The sequence below is a fragment of the Watersipora subatra genome, chromosome 10 (genome assembly GCF_963576615.1).
Source record: "Watersipora subatra chromosome 10, tzWatSuba1.1, whole genome shotgun sequence".
Taxonomy (NCBI): Eukaryota; Metazoa; Bryozoa; class Gymnolaemata; order Cheilostomatida; family Watersiporidae; genus Watersipora; species Watersipora subatra.
Window position 1 is genome coordinate 60,771,610 of NC_088717.1, and position 16,415 is coordinate 60,788,024.

General features: G+C 32.5%; 2 protein-coding genes across 2 annotated transcripts in view; both read right to left on the reverse strand.

Moving 5' to 3' along the window:
- Positions 1-16,415, reverse strand: part of LOC137407301 (ankyrin repeat, PH and SEC7 domain containing protein secG-like) — a 260,223-nt gene that overhangs the window by 8,112 nt on the left and 235,696 nt on the right. The window lies entirely within an intron of this gene.
- Positions 8,526-16,415, reverse strand: part of LOC137406157 (galactose-3-O-sulfotransferase 3-like) — a 53,826-nt gene continuing 45,936 nt past the window's right edge. The window contains exons 5-7 of the mRNA XM_068092687.1: positions 15,067-15,236; positions 9,016-9,271; positions 8,526-8,588 (exon numbers count right to left, since the gene is read on the reverse strand). Coding sequence (XP_067948788.1) covers positions 8,526-8,588; positions 9,016-9,271; positions 15,067-15,236 — 489 coding nt within the window. The remainder of the gene's footprint in view (positions 8,589-9,015; positions 9,272-15,066; positions 15,237-16,415) is intronic.

Below are 16,415 nucleotides of genomic sequence, written 5' to 3' on the forward strand. Positions count from 1 at the left end.
CATACATACATACATACATACATACATACATACATACATACATACATACATACATACATACATACATACATACATACATACATACATACATACATACTACATACATACATACATACATACATACATACATACATACATACATACATACATACATACATACATACATACATACATACATACATACATACATACATACATACATACATACATACATACATACATACATACATACATACATACATACATACATACATACATACATACATACATACATACATACATACATACATACATACATACATACATACATACATACATACATACATACATACATACATACATACATACATACATACATACATACATACATACATACATACATACATACATACATACATACATACATACATACATACATACATACATACATACATACATACATACATACATACATACATACATACATACATACATACATACATACATACATACATACATACATACATACATACATACATACATACATACATACATACATACATACATACATACATACATACATACATACATACATACATACATACATACATACATACATACATACATACATACATACATACATACATACATACATACATACATACATACATACATACATACATACATACATACATACATACATACATACATACATACATACATACATACATACATACATACATACATACATACATACATACATACATACATACATACATACATACATACATACATACATACATACATACATACATACATACATACATACATACATACATACATACATACATACATACATACATACATACATACATACATACATACATACATACATACATACATACATACATACATACATACATACATACATACATACATACATACATACATACATACATACATACATACATACATACATACATACATACATACATACATACATACATACATACATACATACATACATACATACATACATACATACATACATACATACATACATACATACATACATACATACATACATACATACATACATACATACATACATACATACATACATACATACATACATACATACATACATACATACATACATACATACATACATACATACATACATACATACATACATACATACATACATACATACATACATACATACATACATACATACATACATACATACATACATACATACATACATACATACATACATACATACATACATACATACATACATACATACATACATACATACATACATACATACATACATACATACATACATACATACATACATACATACATACATACATACATACATACATACATACATACATACATACATACATACATACATACATACATACATACATACATACATACATACATACATACATACATACATACATACATACATACATACATACATACATACATACATACATACATACATACATACATACATACATACATACATACATACATACATACATACATACATACATACATACATACATACATACATACATACATACATACATACATACATACATACATACATACATACATACATACATACATACATACATACATACATACATACATACATACATACATACATACATACATACATACATACATACATACATACATACATACATACATACATACATACATACATACATACATACATACATACATACATACATACATACATACATACATACATACATACATACATACATACATACATACATACATACATACATACATACATACATACATACATACATACATACATACATACATACATACATACATACATACATACATACATACATACATACATACATACATACATACATACATACATACATACATACATACATACATACATACATACATACATACATACATACATACATACATACATACATACATACATACATACATACATACATACATACATACATACATACATACATACATACATACATACATACATACATACATACATACATACATACATACATACATACATACATACATACATACATACATACATACATACATACATACATACATACATACATACATACATACATACATACATACATACATACATACATACATACATACATACATACATACATACATACATACATACATACATACATACATACATACATACATACATACATACATACATACATACATACATACATACATACATACATACATACATACATACATACATACATACATACATACATACATACATACATACATACATACATACATACATACATACATACATACATACATACATACATACATACATACATACATACATACATACATACATACATACATACATACATACATACATACATACATACATACATACATACATACATACATACATACATACATACATACATACATACATACATACATACATACATACATACATACATACATACATACATACATACATACATACATACATACATACATACATACATACATACATACATACATACATACATACATACATACATACATACATACATACATACATACATACATACATACATACATACATACATACATACATACATACATACATACATACATACATACATACATACATACATACATACATACATACATACATACATACATACATACATACATACATACATACATACATACATACATACATACATACATACATACATACATACATACATACATACATACATACATACATACATACATACATACATACATACATACATACATACATACATACATACATACATACATACATACATACATACATACATACATACATACATACATACATACATACATACATACATACATACATACATACATACATACATACATACATACATACATACATACATACATACATACATACATACATACATACATACATACATACATACATACATACATACATACATACATACATACATACATACATACATACATACATACATACATACATACATACATACATACATACATACATACATACATACATACATACATACATACATACATACATACATACATACATACATACATACATACATACATACATACATACATACATACATACATACATACATACATACATACATACATACATACATACATACATACATACATACATACATACATACATACATACATACATACATACATACATACATACATACATACATACATACATACATACATACATACATACATACATACATACATACATACATACATACATACATACATACATACATACATACATACATACATACATACATACATACATACATACATACATACATACATACATACATACATACATACATACATACATACATACATACATACATACATACATACATACATACATACATACATACATACATACATACATACATACATACATACATACATACATACATACATACATACATACATACATACATACATACATACATACATACATACATACATACATACATACATACATACATACATACATACATACATACATACATACATACATACATACATACATACATACATACATACATACATACATAATTGTACATATATATTTATACATATTTATATATATATACATATATATATATAAATATATTTATATATACATGTATATATACATATATATATATACATAAATTTATTTATATATACATGTATATATCAAAGTCAATGTTGTTCTCTTTCAAGATCTATACGTATTTACTCAATTCGGTGCTAGATCTTTTTTGCGCATTTCCAAATGCTGGCTTGTAGTTTGCACAGCGTGTTTTAAAATTATTATCAGTAAGTTCACCATGGTGCTGTTCCGGCTGCTCATCTGCTGTTGTCACTGTTGCCTTGGACACTATTGACTTAGTTAAGGGCTTTCCATCTAACGGGCAATCGTCTTCAATTCGGCAGTCGCCTTCTCTTGTAACTTCAGGGTCAACTTGCAGTAAGGCACTATTGTGTGGATTTATAGTTTGCTTGGTGTTTTTCATGCAACTACAACTCCCTTTGATGTTGTTTCAGTTAAATATATTTCGCATTGGTATAAAGTTACTGTTATATCGTCATACAGTAACTTTTGTTTTTGCATAACAGGCTCTAATTTATAATATCGAGCACTCTGTGTGTAAATTTTACTCGAAGTTTATATATACGTACATGTATATATATTACGTCCCCATTTGCATGCGTTTACAAGACTGTGTGTGTGTGCGTGCGTGTGTGCGTGCGTGTGTGTGTGTGTCCGCCTTATAGAGTGCCGTACATTTCGGACTAATAGCCGCTACTAGCTATCTAGGGCGCATTAACGGGAATCTCTGGTTAGCACACACCTCTATTATACATAACCTATTCATCGTTTGCCGTTTTCACACAAAAATGACGTAATAATTACAACTCTATGGCTTTCTTTTAGCTTCACCACAAGCGATGCTTTTTTGTCCTCGACGTATTAGGGCTAATTTGTTTTCGGCAAAACGATATAGACAATAGACTCTCTCGATATTAGAATTTGGCGATTTAATTTTATTAACTTTATGAAACACGATGCCGTTTTTGTGAACCGCTATTTCTGGCTTTTCTTAAGGTTCAATTGCTAAATGGCTGTTAAGGTCACTACTTTTCATGCGGACCATCATATTATCTCGAGTAGGAATAGCATTCAGATTCTCTCACCTTCTATCAGACAAAGACAATACAATATTTTATTTTTACATAACATATCGTCGTACCAGTATCGTCGTACCAGTATCGTCATATTCAGAGTTTTGATAGATAGCTGTTGGTGGAACTGTAACTTTTTTATACACACACTTCTATGCAAGAATTGTGATTATTAATTCAAAATATTCACAAATTTTATTTTGTTTTCTCAAGTCGTATTAATTTTATCAGTACCGAATCATCTCATATTGTAATCGTAACAAAACAGACTCAATTTAGCTATTACTTGCTAATTATTTCACTGTTACATCTAAACCCTTTTATAGTCGTTTTATTTTTATAATTTATTTGACCTGCACGAAACATTTTTCTCATGGTATGAAGTTTAAAAGTTGTTTGACAAAGTAAGTTTGAAAACCTTTACAGTTGTTTTAGGTAGAATGGCAAATGTTGTTATATGTTAAATACAAATCAATTTTCTGTTCAGTTTTGTTTTTATTACCCGGGCAACGCTGGGTCATACAGCTAGATGTATTAGCTTACACATGTTTTCTTTTAAACCTAATCAATTAGTTTTTCGTAATTAATTTCACATTTTACAATAAACATTTGTAAGATTACTGTACGATATATAAGTTTTTTAAAGTTTGTTTCATCGTTGTTATTATTTCAACTAGCATTCTTTTAAACATAAATTGAGTATCGTGTTTGAAGTTTAAACATTATTCATTTTCCTATCACTATTTATTTTCCTATTACTTGATTAGTTTCCAATCTTTATTATTAATATTATTCTTTTATTCAACCATTTTTGGCAGACGTTGTTCCAATAAAATTTCAACTACAAAATACTATGATATTCTGTCATATTTTTTAGTATCGTCGTATTCAAAGAATTGATGGATAGTTTCTGGAGGGACAGTAACCTTTTTATACCTACACACTTCTATGCAAAAATTGTTGTTATTAATTCAACATATTCACAAATTTTATTTTGTTTTCTCAGTTTCTATTAATTGTATCATTACCGTATCATCTTTTATTGTAATTGTGGCAAAACCGACTTAATTTAGCTATTACTTGCTAATTATTTGAAATTTACATCTAATCCATTTTCCAATTGTTTTATTTTATTTATTAGACTGGCAGAAAACCCTTTCCTCATGATATGATGTTTGAAAGTTACAGTTGTTTGACAAAGTTTGATAAAATTTACAGTTGTTTTTATTTTCTCTTAAATTATTTCAACTACACAAAACTACTTTTCTCATGATAGGTTACCTATCATGTTTTCTCATGTTACCTATGTAGTTTGAATGTTATAATGGCAAATGTTGTTATATATGTTAAATACAAATAAATTTTCTGTGCAAAGACTTTTTTATCACCCGGGTACAAGTACAGCTTATGCTGTAAAATGTTGAAAAAATACTTTACCGAAGTTGTTTTCTCGCCTTGAAGCGGATTAAAATTTACATTATTTTATTTTAATGGGAAAAATTGTTTCGGATCTCGAACTTCTGGAACTGATTATGTTCGAGAACTGAGGTTCCACTATATGTTATCACAAGATATAGGTCGCTGAAAGTTATGAAATTTTAAATTTACATTGGTTTAAAAACCTTTACAGTTGTTTTATTTATTTTTAAACCAGTTGACCTGCACAAAACCTTTTTCTCAGGATATGAAGTTTGAAAGTTGTAGTTGTTTGAAAAAGTTTGAAAACCTTTACAGTTGTTTTATTTTCTCTCTTAATTTGTTTCAACTATACCCTACACCAAACATTTTTTTCATGATATGTAGTTTAAAAGTTAGAATGGCAAATGTTGTTATATGTTAAATACAAATCAATTTTGTGTGCAAAGACTTTTTTACTACTCGGGCAACGCCGGGTAGCACAGCTAGGCTTGGGGCCGTGGCGTCACTTGGGGATGTGGGGGAGACCTTTTTCACCCCGAGTACAGCGAAAGTCTCCAAGCGTGGCTTTACGGATGAATGAGTTGGCGAGTGCAAGGCGATTGATTGCAAAGCGATTGAGTGCTAGGCGATTGATTGCGAGGCGATTGGTTGCGAGACGATTGGTTGCGAGTGCACGGTGATTGATTGCAAGGCGAGTGTGAGGTGATTGATTGCAAGGCGAGTGCGAGGCGATTGATGGCGAGGCAATTGAGTGCGAGGTGCTTGATTGCGAGGCGAGTGGGAGGTGATGGAAAGGCGAGTGCGAGACGATTGAGTGTGAGGCGATTGATTGCGAGGAGAGTGCAAGGCGATTGATTGCGCATGTGAACTGATTGATTGTGAGGCAACTGCAAGAGCGTGATTGTCAACTGCTCAGCGGGTAAAGACTGGGCAGCCGAGGCGGGGGATCAGCAGCAGAAGTGCGCGATCGTTAACTGCAAATATAGACGGGTATGAACGGATGCACATGAATCTCGAATATTTACTAGGTTTTACACGCATCTAGCTGTAAGACACATTTCCACTGTTCTCCCCAACATTGACATGTATATGTCCATACATACTCTGATCAGGACAACAATTTCAGTAGACTGCATATTTAGAGTTGTTTTACAGTATGAAAGACAACTCTCAATAAACCTTATGCTGCACGTGAATCTGCTCCTGTAGGTGGGTAATGCAGCTAGTATACATATATATAACATATATATATATATATATATATATATATATATATATATATATATATATATATATATAAGGAATGGGAATAGGTTTCATGAGCTGCTAACTATCGCGGCCTTGCTACACACAAAAAATAACAGTTCTAGAAATGCAAAATAGAGTAAAAGTAATCTAAAAAAACTACCTTTCAGACAAGAATGTGAATGATATTCTTTATATTTTTTGTCATTTCTTCCTGCATTAACAAGTTCACTGATAGTTTGCTTTAATGCAACAGATTTCAAATATTTAATATACTATTTCCGATTTACATGTTTGTCAAAATAGTCGTTTCACTTTTTCTATCACTCTCCTAGCGAAACTTGAAAGCACACATGTTGGCTGGTTTTAAAATTCTAACACTTTTTGCAGTAACCACGTATTTATTGGACATAAATCTACGATTCCCAAAAAAACCTGCTCAGTCACAAATGCTCCCAGCCATGTAAACTTTTAATTTTTTTTGCTAATCTGTTGTAATAGGTTTTTCTGTTCCAGTTAACTGAGCAGAAAAGCCAGATCGTTAAAGGACAATTTTTTCTATCCAGTATAACTGAGGTGGAACACAACTCTTGGGAAATAAACGGCCTCAGAAGAACCAAGAGATGACACATGATATCTAAAAAAAGGTATTATTGACACTGGAATGAATGAAATAATCGACCTCCGAATTGTGACATAGAAAAAAGACTGCTGATCTGCAGACGTACATAGAATGCGTATTAAGTTATAATGAAGTTTTGTATACATTTTGTAACTGTTATGTGCCTTTTTCCCTGTTCAGTAAAACTTTATTATACATTTCTGGTAATAACTTTGCTATAGTCCGCATGCTTACAACGCGCACCAATAAGGCTGCAAGAGTTTAAACTAGCCCAAGACAAAGGAGAACGAATTAATCCGTTCAAAAGATACATTTAAGGAGGCAGGTTTCCAGTGACTAGCAAAACATGCTTGCCATGCATATCAGCATCATATTCTTATATACTAGCCTTGCGTACTAATTGGTTAAAGGTGTATTCCCTCCAAAAGCAACAATTGTATACCTAGAGTCCTAAAACGGGAAGATCCCTGTGTATCGGCTCCACATCCAGCCTAGAATGGTCTGCCTGCGGCATGACAATCTTTTCACATAGAACCACAAAATATAATTACAAGTTCAATAGAGTGTTCAATTTTATATTTACGTATATTTAAAGAACTCGCGGTTGGAAATACTGTTGTTACTTATATCTTGATATTGCTAATATTATGTATTGATCTATGTAACCACTGTGTAGCTAACCTCTGAATGTTTATGGACAATGCAAACTATTGAATTCTTGCCAAGCCATTAGGCTCCCTTATTGAATAATACGCTGACAGGGTTGTTAATGTCAGTGACCATTGTACATTTCTTTCATAACCACATAAACAAGAAACTTCGTATAACATTACCTGAGTTCCAATCAGTTCACACCACTAGTTGCCCCATTTACTTTTGCAAGTTTAACCATAAAAAATCACAGGAATAAGTAACTCCTAAAAAATGCTCACCTCCTCCCAGAAATGCTGTTCTTTTAGCTCTGGATAGTTCCACCAGGTATGGTTCATGCAGTCATAAAGAAGCTTATCGCCAAGATTCACTTCTTTAGAAAGTATCCTTTCTATGGATTTTTTTGATAGCTCTTTTTTTGATTTTGGCTGGAACATGTAGGACTTGTAGAAGATGTCAAGGTATGTCCAATGGAACTTTCTCTTCATCAGAACTAGTGAAGCGTCAAACTGGTCATACAGCATTATAACATCGGCTCTGGAAAAGAAATGAAAGGACGACTAGTTCATGTGTCAGAAATGAGATTTTGAGCAGAGTAAGAGTGGGTATTTGGAATAACTGCATATTAAAAGTGGAAAAATTTGGGAAAAATCTGTTTAATGGTCAGTAGATACACATGTGAAGCAAGTACGCTAATGGTTGTTTGCAATGCTGGATAAGAAATATTTGTCAATAACAAACATTAGCTGATGGAAGATAATTAATAGTATTTGTGCATTACTTACACCTATGCTTTCCCAGGGGCGGATCTAGGAAAAAAAGTGGGTGGTGAAAAATTTATGTAATATATTTAAAATGGGAGGGGGGTGCGTGGGGCGACCCCTAACCTGGCCCCGCGTTAGCGGAACTTTTTGAAATTTAGGCATCTTAGAATAAAGGAGAGGTGTGTTTGAGCCCAAATAAGTGTAATCATTTATTTGCAGCAAACAACAAGTTTAAAGGTAAAAATTGACATTAGATATGATTAATTAAATTGGTGTTTTATAATGTTCCTTATACTATGTATATCAAGATTACATGTAAACAGAAAGTTAACAAACATTTTTGCAATAAAATATAATCAAGACAAAATCAATCACAAAACCTCAACAGCCATTTGGTTTGGCTGTGCAGAAATTAGCCATCATTTCTGCAAACTACCATAAAAAATGTTTCGTAGTATTAGCTACATAACGATGCTATTATAAAACAGACATATTAGGGCATACTTTTTTGAATTGTTGTTTTGTCGTCGAAAGAAATGATCCAAAGTTCATTTTTGACCTTCCTTTTGAGACATTTTGCTTTTAAAATTGCTTGTAGTACTTCTTTCGAAAAGGTTGTTGCTCAATTGGAGATGTTTATTGGGACCACTCTCATTTGTTTATAAGCTAAACAAATTCAGGTCAATGTTATTAAAGCTGGTTCGTTATAACGAGCTCTACTAGGCCGTTTTTGTTCATTTCCTCCCAAATCAAGTTCTCAGTGAAATGAATTGTAATTTACTCAATTCTTGATGGATTTTAAATCTTTTTTTTTAAATTTTTTGCCATATTTATGGTGGTGCATTTGCACCATATGCACCACAGTAGATCCGCCCCTGTTTCTTACACTTTTCTTGCTTATTAAATAAGTGGTTTTCATTTGTCTTGTTATAAAATTTTGTTAAAAAGCTTGAAAAGCATATTCCAGGTTGGCAAAGTGTCACTTACTCTTATGAATCAGAAAAAAGGTGGCTAACAGTTAAGTATAGATACAGCTGGCCACATATCTCCCAATGATGTTACCTGTTTAAAATAGTTTTTTTGAGTCCTTTACTATTATTTTAGACGCAAAAAGAATGTCAGTAAATAAAGGCCTATTATTGTATAATAAAGGCCTAATATTGTATCCACAATCTTTTATCACTGTGCTGATTGTTAAAACAGCTAATTCAAGCTATTCAAAGGCTGTCTGAACAAACATCTACATACTTGGCGTGTTCCCGATCAACCTAAAAACGTGCGTCAAATGCAGCAGTGCTGAACGCGCATTGCCCATGTCTTAAGGGATCAATGGTTCTTGACAGAATCTATGAGCAGTTTTGTGAATTGGCCAAAAAGGAACAGCGTGATCAAAAGCCATTAACGAGCTTGCAACAAAATAAACAGATGGCTAATTAACTGTCACATTTACACATACTAAATACAACTACATGTACGCTGGCAGTATGATTGGTTGTGAGAGTTCGTTTGGAATTCCGATATAAACAGAGAGTAAGTGTGTGCACAGTAATTCAGAAATGCTAGAAGTTACTAACTAGCGCAGGTTGGAGAGTGTCAGACTGCTAATACGATTGTCAAGATCTTGAGTGCAGTGCAAAGCAATCTTTTATGCTAAGTTCTAACTCTGCTACAGATGAGTGGGCATGGCTCTTGTTATAGAAAATATTACTAAAAACGGAACTGAAAAAAATAGCTCTAAGTTTATGGCACTCGGACACGGTTCTTTGCTATGTCAAGTATTTTGGAATGTTAAGCTTTTCTCCTTTTTAGTTTATCAGAATATTGTAGGCATTGCAACAGCTTATGTGTGATTGGTAATGCTTGTTTCATTGTTGCAAGGCTTGAAGTGATTTGATATAGGAAGATAAAAAATAGAATAAATACTTAATATTGTAGTTGGTAGTAGATTGTAGTAAATATTGTAATTAATATCGAGTCCTTTTGCTAATATTAAAACATTTTTCATGTTGGTTACCATTAAAGAGTCATAAAAAATCTTTTTATTTTATATGTTATTTAAACCTTTAGGCAGGGCAACGTTTAAAGCTTTTTAAAGTAACTGCAGTGGACCTTCTAGTCAGCCTTTTTGAATGAGCAAAATCAGCATTTTATAATTAGTTACCCTTCCTGTCACAATCAATAGAAATCAGGGAGACTTTACCACACCTTCAGGTTCACAGGCTAGTCATTCTAGACTACTGTCAGTGCTATGGCTACTCTACAGTTTACTTCTGTCTGCTGTGTAATTATATATTTTACTTTCAGTATGTTAGTTACAGGGTTATGATCAGTATGTTAGTTACAGGGTTATGATCAGTATGTTAGTTACAGGGTTATGATCAGTATGTTAGTTACAGGGTTATGATCAGTATGTTAGTTACAGGGTTATGATCAGTATGTTAGTTACAGAGTTATGATCAGTATGTTAGTTACAGGGTTATGATCAGTATGATAGTTACAGGGTTATGATCAGTATGTTAGTTACAGGGTTATGATCAGTATGTTAGTTACAGGGTTATGATCAGTATGTTAGTTACAGGGTTATGATCAGTATGTTAGTTACAGGGTTATGATTATTACGCAACGATGGATTGTTTCATCAGGATTAAAACACTTGGAAGAAAATTATGCGTGACATGAAGTTTCTAGTTGTTACTGTCGCAATGGTTGATATCTGCTATTGCAGCGTTACGCTTCTCTATTCTGTCAATCTCTTCGCGATGAGAGGTGTCACAATAGCACTTTCGATTCATCTCAGGCTTTTAATTACACTCATTTTTTATCAACTTTAATCTTGAAATATTTTGGCAACCAGATCACCTCAAACATAAAAAACAAATGTAAAGGATAGAAAAATACTGATACTCATTGACAAATATTACCTACTAAACTCGTGTGCATGTTCATTTTTAGTTGCACATTGATGAGTACTCACTGATGCCTAGCTGTGAAGTGCACTAGACACTGCATGCCATGCTGTATAATTACTTTACACACTTTTACCACTGTTCGGTACGCAGTAAACATGCTCTACATCATTTTTATTGCGCAGTAAGTGGTATTGATGCAATCGCGGTAATGTCTACAACAGTGGGAGTTTTGCTAATGCGCAATTCACAGAGCTAAACACAGTAAGACCTTTTGCATTACATCATACATTCATATGCAGCACATTTTCGTGAAAACTCATCACAGAATCAAATATGGAGTTAACTTGGTTAAAACTGCAAAAGGATTGCAAGATGTGAATGATGCTCAAGTTTGGGTAAGAGTAGACCAACACATTGGTAGTAATCAACGTGTAATCTTTGCTAGTAATCATTAGTGTGTGTGGTTGAAATACAATTCTGTTATGGCTTTATTATACAGTCCTAACTCAAAATGTGAGTGTTTTGACATACGAAAAGTTTGGTATTTGAGAGAAATTCTAAGCAAACCTTTAGCTTGAGATATGAGACAAATTTGAGATATGATCGTACGAAACAGTTCTCAATGCAGCCATTAGGTAGCTTATTATGCGAGAGGCTGCTTATAAAAACAACACTGCTTGGTGATTCTTGTCAGAGCAAAATAATTTGAAAAGGTCAGCTAAATGTGAACGTGAGTCAAGAGAAGCCAGGCCGGAAGAAGATAGTACAACATGAACACAAAGACAAACTTAGAATTAAATTTAGTGTAAAATTAAAAGTTGTTTTCAAGTGTGTGTTTAGTAAGATAAATTTATTCAAGTTAACTTTAAAGTTAATGTTATGTAGCATCACAACAGTGAGTACTGAACTCTGTGCCATCAAGTCTCACATCACAACAGTGAGTACTGAACGCTGTGCCATCAAGTCTCACATCACAACAGTGAGTACTGAACGCTGTGCCATCAAGTCTCACATCACAACAGTGAGTACTGAACGCTGTGCCATCAAGTCTCACATCACAACAGTGAGTACTGAACGCTGTGCCATCAAGTCTCACATCACAACAGTGAGTACTGAACGCTGTGCCATCAAGTCTCACATCACAACAGTGAGTACTGAACTTTGTGCCATCAAGTCTCACATCACAACAGTGAGTACTGAACGCTGTGCCATCAAGTCTCACATCACAACAGTGAGTACTGAACGCTGTGCCATCAAGTCTCACACTGCCATTAGCCGCTACCGTCTGTCTCAAAGGTAAGAACTCATTACAGTATTGTACATAATAATGTTACATTTTATTGCAGATCACAACAAAACCACAAAATAGGTATTTGCTATTTTTTAAGCGTAGGTGGTGAAATAGAACAATTAACAACACATTTTTTCATCGTAATACCCTGTTTTCAGGTGGTTTTTAAAGGATAGAAATGGATTAATTTGTATTTAGTTATATTATATGGGAAAATATGATTGGATATACAAGATAATTGTCATATGAGCTGATTGATTGAGACATATGGATCCTGGAACACATTAAGCTTTTATGTTGAGATATGACTGTAAGATGTTAATGAACACACAATACAAAAACCTGAATTTCATCAACCAGAATGTAATAATGCCTGACTCCTTGGTTTGAAATAATATGAGAGTGCGTGCTACACCTTTCAATTCAAGTATAATATACAGTGTACATGTACATGGATGCAAATGAATAATGTAGCCGGTATTGCAGTTACATTTTGTTCACACCTATTATAATATATGTCTTATAGCATTTTTATAATAATACATTTTATATGTATTTTATACATTATATTTTCTCGATAGTTTTTGTTATGTACCAATCTAGGAATTACAGAGAAAAGGTTGAAGCATTTTTAAAAGTTTACAACCCGAAAGCATTAATCGGCATCAGTCTGTTTTGATACTGTTGTAATATTTTTATGTAGGGCAGTAAAATTTGTTCAAGGAGCATTCACATCAAGAGCTTTCCAGAGAAACGTTGACCATTGTCCAATAACAACAACCGGAAAATACCAATAGTGTTGACTTATACAATGTCTAACCTTTTGGGACAGAAAGTATTCTGACAAACGAACACTTTCACCCACTGATAAATTTTGTTGCGCTTACTGTTTAATGCGATTTGAGATAAACCTATTTATAGCTGCAGGTCATACTCATACGTTTTGCAAAAAAAAAACCGCACCATTATGTTACAAACAAGGAATTGGCTTGTTAGTATTGTTTTGTAAATTACCGTTCTTTGTTCTACTAACATCAAAATAGTTGGTAAAAAGTATCATGATTATATTGTTATAAGTAACTAGTACACTGACACTTTCATGTACGATGGAGATTGCCATGTGTAATAAATATGTGTACAATTATTCATGGATGGAAAGCTAAAAAAGTAGTTGAGCAGTGCAGATGGTAGTTTGCTTGTTTTTGAATCTGAGTATCTGGATGTACTTTTTTTTCTTGAAAGACGGACAAACACTGCTCTTATTATAGTAAATATTGTAATTTCAAATGTATTGCTGTCAGTTAACCTTTACATATTGTAACATAAATATCTCCAGCAAAAGCCTTTACATATTTTAGGTTAGCTTACTGTTCAATGAGCGATGTAATAAAGCTATTTATAGCTGTGATGTTATTCCTGTCAGCATAGTTGAAGCCGTACCACTGTAGCTGAGCAAGATGAAAAAATGCATCAGGATGTCCTGGGGCCGACAGGGTCACAAAGAGCAAACTATCATTAGTGGCTACCTCCTCAGGTTTCTGAAAGAAAATGTTTCAGTCTCAGGTTGATAATTGAAAATTATACAGCGTAGCAAACATACAATGTAAAAGCATAAACTGTATTACAACCAAAATTAACTATCAGAATCCAACCCAAGGTTATGCAAAATGGGCATCCTCTATTTACTATGTTGCCATCGTGTGCATGATGGTGATTTGGAGTTGTGAACACGCTGAGTTGTCTTGCGATGTTTGAATGGGCATTCACATGATGCGGATTAACACCGGCGCTTTGATAAAAATGTAAGACAGTGACAAAACTGCGTCGCTAATTATTGACCCATAAGTCAATGACTAGCGACTCAGTCTTGTCACACGTAGTAGTGGCATTCAAAACATTAGCACATTTGGAACTGCTCAGAATAAAATATAAATTACTGAAGTATAAAAATGTTTGTAATGGAATAGTCTGATGACACAATCAATATAGATTTGTGAGTAACAAAACTCACTTGACTTGCGAATTTTTGACGTTTTCATCCTGCGAATGACCAGCAGATTATTGCAAATAAGTGTGTCATGGAAAAGAGTGAGTGACACAAGAAATAGCTTCATGCATCCGCTACTTAACTAGCAGGAAATGACCAACTAAAAGATTTTGCAACTCAACTGGCCTGCATTCATGTTTTATACAATACAAAGCAGTGAAAGGAGCACTCATCTTTGCAAAATATGAATGTTTCTTTAAATAGTTTTTCTATGTTCAGCTAACCTGTTCAAACTTATCAGCTCCACAGTCATAATTAGAGGATACAAGGAAATTGTTCTAAAAACATATTTTTCTGTCCTAGTCGAGTATGAAAATGTAACGACACAATTGGAGTTATTAGATAAGGTAGGAGATGAATAATTAAAAACACATTCAACTGTGGATTATAGTACCTTTGAACTTAATAGTTACTACATCTTTGCCTACTTACAGTCAGCCTTTATTAAAAAAACTAATAGGAGTGGTGGGTGGTCCGGCTTAGCTAACTGTTTATTTTAACTTATGAGCCTGTATTTAGGTCTACATATAGGTCTACATATACAGAGACATCACATTAAAAAAGGCTATTGTATTGCACTGTATACTATACAGTTCACTATACTCTATATACTTTATAATATTTAGTCTGCTGAAAAACTCTAATCTGCTAAAAAAACATAGTAAATACT